The sequence below is a fragment of the Myotis brandtii genome, unplaced genomic scaffold (genome assembly GCF_000412655.1).
Source record: "Myotis brandtii unplaced genomic scaffold, ASM41265v1 scaffold369, whole genome shotgun sequence".
NCBI lineage: Eukaryota > Metazoa > Chordata > Mammalia > Chiroptera > Vespertilionidae > Myotis > Myotis brandtii.
Window position 1 is genome coordinate 10,333 of NW_005364180.1, and position 6,880 is coordinate 17,212.

The 6,880-nt window shown below is 62.4% G+C and overlaps 1 protein-coding gene across 1 annotated transcript in view; it reads left to right on the forward strand.

Annotated features, from left to right (window-relative positions):
* Window positions 1-2,230: 2,230 nt before the first annotated feature.
* LOC102253898 (pepsin A-like) overlaps window positions 2,231-6,880 on the forward strand; it is a 9,300-nt gene continuing 4,650 nt past the window's right edge. Inside the window, 4 exon segments of the mRNA XM_005872172.1 lie at window positions 2,231-2,283; window positions 3,508-3,664; window positions 5,482-5,599; window positions 6,083-6,201. Of these exon segments, the coding sequence (XP_005872234.1) occupies window positions 2,231-2,283; window positions 3,508-3,664; window positions 5,482-5,599; window positions 6,083-6,201 (447 nt within the window).

Below are 6,880 nucleotides of genomic sequence, written 5' to 3' on the forward strand. Positions count from 1 at the left end.
CTTGCCCCATGGGGCTCTCCGGGGGCGGGCGCCGCATGGGAGCCAGCAGGTGACATCTGCACAAAGACAGTGGCCAGCTCGTGTGATGTCATCACAAGTCCGAGCGCCGTGTCCTATTGGCCAGCAGCGCGTCACAGGCCCGCACGTGCCCAAGGGGAAGGGTGACAAGGAAATGACACCCCCCAGGACACTTGGGGCCCCCGTGGGCCCTGCTGCCAGCCCGGACTGGGGGCCACCAAGCACGCCAGGTGTTAAAATCTCTAATGTGGGGAGACAACTCCTCGCGATCCAAGAGCTCCCTGTTCGTGGGACCCCAAGGCCCATCCGGGTGGAAAGGAAGGAGGCCCCTCCTGTGTCTCCTGGGCCAGCTGTGAACTCCCGGGAGGCCGGGCCTCTTTCCATCTTGCTCACCGATGTGCCCCAGCGACCGGAACACGCCTACCCAGCACGAAGCAGGCGCATAATCAAGAAGCACTGAATACCAGCCCGTGTGGCTCAGTGGTTGGAGCATCAGCCCTCGGACTGAAGGGTCCCTCCCTCCCTCCGTCCTCCCTCTCCCCTCCCCCCTCCCTCCTTCCCAGTGGTAGCCTTGACCCAAGGCTTCCGCCTAGTGCTCCCAGGACTTGGGGAGATCTTTAGGACCATCAGCCCCTCCAGATAAGCACTGAATCAGCGAGAAGGTGAGAGTAGGTCAAAGGAGAAAGGCTCAAGGGGAAGGAAAGAGGAGAGGAAGCAGCAGGCGACGTGAAAGCGGAAAACGCAGGTCAGGGACCTGCGTCTGGGCAGGAAGATGTCTTAGGTGACCTTGAATACAGACCAGAACAGCGCTTTGTGCCGACCTCCCCGGGTCCCCCCTCCACACTCACCCGGAGGCTCGGGGGGATCTGGAGCTTAGCTAGAACCTAGGTCCCTGGCGCTGAAAAACCCGGGGCCCAAGAAATCCGATTTCAGAACAAGACCTCGCACAGCACTCTCCGCCTCCTGGTGACCTCCCTTCCGCACTCCCCGCCCCACAACTCCCGTCAACGCTGTGGCTCTGCTTTGTCCGCTGAACAAACCCCAGAGAGAATCCAGCGGGTTAATAAGCATCCGCGTTTAAGAAGAGACTGTCTTTTAAGGAGAAATGACTTTCGGAGTCGGTCACACACGAGTACACATTTCCCAGGTGGCTTTGCCGCCCTGCGGCGGCTTCAGCCAGGTCATAGCACGGAGGACAGAGAGAGCCAGGCCCATTGGGATCCCCAAGATGTAGGCTCCGCCCGGCCGGCGTGGCTCATGGTTGAGCATCGACCTAGGAACCAGGAGGTCGGGGCACATGCCCGGGTTGCCAGCTCGATCCCCAGTGTGCAGGAGGCAGCCGATCCATGATTCTCTTCATTGATGTTTCTCTCTCTCCCTCTCCCTTCCTCTCTGAAATCAATAAAAATACATTGAAAATGGAAAAAAAAAAAGTAGAGGCTTTGAGCAACCTGAGAGGGCGGGAGAGGAGCCGTGGATGAGGAGGAGCGCGGGAAGTGAGGGGCACAGATTCCAGAGACACGCCGGCCTGTCTCAAGCTCAACGTTCCCCCACCCGCTCCGCCCTCCCCTCTCCCTCTGCCCCGCACGCGCCACTGCGGGACTCGGCCCAGCCGCGTGAGAACAAGACACTCAGCAACTCCGTGCAGTGACATTTCTGTAGGGAAAGGTCTCCAGTCCCCAGCCACTGGCCTGGGACCACGCTTCGGGGTCTCAGCCACAGGAACCAGCCCATCCCTATTCGGGGAGCTGCTCCCCCAGAACCCTGGCTCTCCCAGAACCCCGGCCGTCGGCCCCACGGGGACAAACCAGGGACACCGGGCTCCTCGGACATCTGGGGAATGACAAGAGCCCTTGAGCCAAATTTTGACAAAATACTCGGCTTGTCAAGCTTTCCTGCATTCCGTCACCTAAGGACTAAGCCTCCAGCCCGCCCATCACCGGCTCCCACACGTCCATGCCAGCCTGGGGAGGCGGTGCCAACGGACGTGGGTACAAAGCGACGTCCCTGGAACTTTCTCAGGACCTGGCTGGGGGGAGGGACAATCTTATCAGGAAACTTGGTGTTTGGGTTGGGATAAGGGGTCGCCTCTGAGGGCTGATAGGGTTGGTTCCCGCGCGCCGGGGCGGTATATAAGGCGCCGCGCGGCCTGCCCGGCACATCTGCCCCGTCCGCCTCTCGTCCCTCCTCGGAGACCGGAGCCGGAGGAAGCATGAAGTGGCTGCTGCTGCTCGGGCTGGTGGCGCTCTCCGAGTGCATCTACAAGTGAGTCGGGCACCGGGCACAGAGCGCTCCAGGGGCTGCCCCTCCGCTGCCTGTCCCCCCCCCCCCCCCACCCCGCCTCTCCTCTCTACAAGTGAGTCGGGCACCGGGCACAGAGCGCTCCAGGGGCTGCCCCTCCGCTGCCTGCCCCCCCCCCCCCCCCACCCCGCCTCTCCTCCAAGGTGTTTCTCCTCCTTCTCACACTCCTCTCCTCCCCGTTCTCTCTCTCTCTCCGCCCTTTGGGGAGCCAGCGCTGCAGATGGGGGTCACTGTTCAGAGGAAAAAACATTCTGTTCATTGAAACGCAAGAGTCCCAGCCCTGGCTGGTGTGGCTCCGTGGATAGAGCGTCGGCCTGCGACCAAAGGGTCCCGGGTTCGGTTCCGGTCAAGGGCACGGACCTCGGTGGCAGGTTCCTTCCTGGGCCGGGCCCTGGTCGGGGCTCGGGGTCCTTTGATGTGTTTCTCTCACATCGATGTTTCTCTCTGTCTTTCCCTCTCTCTTCCTCTCTCTCTACAAAAGCAATGGGAAATATCCTTGGGTGTGTGTGTGTGTGTGTGTGTGTGTGTGTATATTAAACAAGAGTCCAGGACAGAGAGCCCAGCGTAACTCTCTCGAGAGCACTTCCTTGTTTGTAAATGAGAAGTTCTAGTCGAAAAGGAGTGAAGCGCTAACGGTGGGGTTTTGTTCGAGACCTCGAAACACTCCCAAGCCCAGAGCACTGCGCGTAAGACCCACCCGGGCACCTGGCATCACCGACCGCGTGGTCCCAGCTCCACCCCTGGGCCAGGGGACTCGGGACAACCACCAACTTCTTTGTATTTTTGTGCCCAAATAAGAACACCTTCCCTCTTGACTTCTTTGTTTCTTTTTTTTTAAAATATGTTTTTATTGATTTCAGAGAGGAAGGGAGAGGGAGAGAGAGGGAGAAACATCCATGATGAGAGAGAATCATGGATCGGCTGCCTCCCGCACGACCCCACTGGGGATCGAGCCCACAATCAGGCCGTGTGCCCTGACTGGGAATCAAACCCTGACCTCCTGGCTCCTAGGTCGACGCTCAACCACTGAGCCGCACCGGCCGGGCTCAACTTCCTTCCTCCGTCCTCCCTCGGGCCAGCTTTCTCCTCCTGCTGCTTCCACAGCACCCTCCCCGCCTCCCCCCACAGCAGACTCCTGGCCTAACGACGCTTCCTCCCCCAACCACCCCTTTGCAAACCTCGCCACAGGGTCCCCCTCGTCAGAAGGAAGTCCCTGCGGACGAACCTGAGGGAGCATGGCCTCCTGAAAGACTACCTGAAGACCCACCAGCTCAACCCCGCCAGCAAGTACTTCCCCGAGGCGGCCGACATGCTGGCCACCCAGCCCCTGGAGAACTACATGGACGTGAGTGCCTGGCGGGCGGCGGGCTCCCCGGACTCGGCCGGGAGGAGGGAGAGAGGGGCTCAGGTCCTGGAAGATGGACGGGGACTCTAATTCCCCCGGGCAGTCACCGGAGCCCCTCCCGGACCGCGGAGGCTCGGGGAGGGCACAGAGGACTCGCTCCTCCCCGCGCTCACGGGTGCAGTGCCTGTTTACACGGGGCGCCTCGCACGCCGGGCTCTGTGCTGGGCCCAGGAAGCAGCAGGGAGCAACCGGGCATAGCCCCGCCCCACGGGGGCCCCGGTCGGGTAGGGAGAGACAGACAGTGATCTGTGCAGCCAGGTGAGGGCTGCGATGAAGGTGACACACGAGGCCAGGGTGGCAGGTGGCAGGTGGGACTTCTCCCGGGAGCAGGGGGGGAAGCACAGGGGTCCCAGAGAACGGGAGCGAGCAGGAGGGCTGGCAGGAGGGCTGGTGTCAGGGCCGGGGACAGTGGGGACAGAGCCGGTGGCAGCGGGGAGCAGCGTGCAGGGAGCAGAGAGCGCGGGAGGGGCTGGGGAGGGACGTGCAAAGTGAGGCCGAGGGTCCGTGGGAGGAGCCAGACAGCGTCTCTGATGACCGTCAGCACCCTGACTGGCTGAACCATCCTAACGGGTGTCAGCCTGGGGTCACAGGAAGGTCGCTCCCACTCTTCTATCTGGGACATGACGCCCCGCCTCGCCCTTCGTTAAATGCTGTGTCTCCCGTGACAATGGCCGGGCCAAGGGGACCAGCGGTGCTGCCTGTCTGGAGAGCTTGGACTCTGGAACCTGCCGGCCTGGTGCCATCTGGTGCCGTCTGGGCTCATGTGCTCTCTGCAACCGCGGGCAAGCCAGTCGCAGTCTCTGAGAGCCCCGCTCCCTCCCGCAGAGCTCACACCTCCCAGCACAGGCTGTGGACGCTGCTTAGCTCAGTCAGGTTTTGGACTGAGCGCAGGTCTGGTCCCTGGGAGAGTCAGCCCGTTTATTCGCTTACGTATTCTGAGGCACCGACCACGTGCCAGAGGCGAGGCAAGGAGCTGAGAAAAGAGCTGAGTGAGCAAAGTTCTGGAGGAGAAGACAGATAAGAGACTCGTAATACGTGTGTAAGACAATGTCAGAGCATGACAAGGGGCACGAAGAGAAACGAATGGGGGGATGAGTGAGTGGCGAAGAGGAATGAGGGAGGCAAACTTGGACCACGTGGTCAGGGAGGGCCTCCTGGTGGAGGTGACACTGACTAGAGCTCTGAATGACTGCGGAGTCAGCTAAGGGAAGATCTAGAATAAACGTTCCCCAAGCACAAGCAATCGCAAGCACAATGTCCCTGAGGTGAGAATGAGCTTGTCATCATCAAAGAACAGCAAGACCAGCGTGGCTGAAACCAAGAATAAAAATCCTGGCAACGCCCACTCTGGATATAGGAAGGAGGTGTGGGGAAGGGCTCCATCTGCCGGTGGCTGTGTGTCTCCCGATGGACACGTTAATGGATGAGCACAGGGTGCTGTAAGGGTCCCGCTGTCCCCTAGGGTGGCAAGACTGAGACAGACAAGATGAGGCTATCATTCGGTGGCAACGGACCTTGGGAGGATAACAGTCAGAGGGGAACTGGGGAGCAATCCGGGAGGGCTTCAAGGAGGCGGCAGAGAGACCGGCTGGGCCGTGCAGGACAGAGGCATAGAGCAGGGAGAGAAAGGCAAGGAGCACAGTGAAGGGGAAGGTGGGGGGTGGGCTGAGGAGCCGACCCAGAGACAGCCCCCGGGGAGGCCAGGGTGGGGGCCGGGGTCTGTGAGCTGTGCTGTCCCCCCCCACCCCACCCCGCAGTTGGAGTACTTCGGCACCATCGGCATCGGCACGCCCCCTCAGGAGTTCACCGTCATCTTTGACACCGGCTCCTCCAACCTGTGGGTGCCCTCCGTCTACTGCTCCAGCCCTGCCTGCTGTGAGTGCCCGCCTGCCTGGGCCCAGCCCCGACGGACTGGGGGCCCGGGACACTCGGGGGCTGCCGTCGGGTCCCATCCCCGGATGCTGGAATTTGCTGAGCACCTACTCTGTGCCAAGCACTGGGCTTCGGTGCTCTGGGGGCTAAGGGGTGACTCACACAGGGTCCCTGCACCCGAGGCGTTCAGGCCAGTGGCAGAGAGAAGTGGGCAGCCATGGGCCTGCGCCCCTCGTGTTCGGCTGGGGTGTCCCGGGGGGCACTGTGGGGTCAGCTGGGGACCTCCCATCAGGGAGAGGGTCCCAACGGGTCGAACCAGCCAGGACCGGGACCTGGAAACGCCTGGGCTCCAGAATCTCGGGTGAAGTCACCCTTCTCCTCCCAAGTCCCCTGCCAGCACCCGGGCGCCCGCCCCGGGAAGACGGGCCCGGCCCTGCCTCTCGGTCAGCTTTCGGGGGTCGGCAATGTCCCTTCCTGCCCTCGCAGCCAACCACAACCGCTTCGACCCTCGGAAGTCCTCCACCTACCAGGGCACCAACCAGAAGCTGTCCGTGGCTTACGGCACCGGCAGCATGACCGGCGTCCTCGGCTACGACACGGTCCAGGTGAGCGCCTGCTGGCCCTCTCCCTGCACGGCTGTGGGGCCAGCTCCCAGGGACCAGCACCCCGGAACCAGCTCACTTCAGCAACATGGGTCTCGTGATCACAGAATCATATATATATATACTAGAGGCCTGGTGAACAAATTCATGCACAGATGGGGTCCACCCTGATGGGGGCCAATCAGGGCCGGGCCGGCTGGGGGGGGGGGGGGCGGGCAGGTGGGGAGGAGGATGTGGCGGAGATGCCAGGCCCTTCTAGACGGGGCGGGAGTGGTAAGGGGGTGGTGCTGGGAGCCGTAAGCCAACCTCTGCCCCCTCGGGCTGAGGGCTACAGGGGAGGCGGGGGGAGGAGGTGAAAAATGGCTCCGTTCCCTCTTAGCACCCCCTTCCCCCACTGCAGCCCCCCTAGTCCAAAAGCTCCCCCAGCTCCCCCTTCTGGACGCAGCAGGGGCCAAGGGCTCTGACCCCCCTGGGGTCTGCTTCGATCCGCAAGTCAGACCCACAAGCACACGGCGACCCCGTTCCCAGCAAATTCTCACACCGACCCGCAGCGGTGGCCACCTGGGGTCGGCCGCATGGTCACCTCCAGAGGAATCACAAGCATTGGGGACAGTCTGCTCCTGTCCCCCAGCCCCGCTCCTGTCCCCCAGCCCCGCTCCTGTCCCCCAGCCCCGCTCCTGTC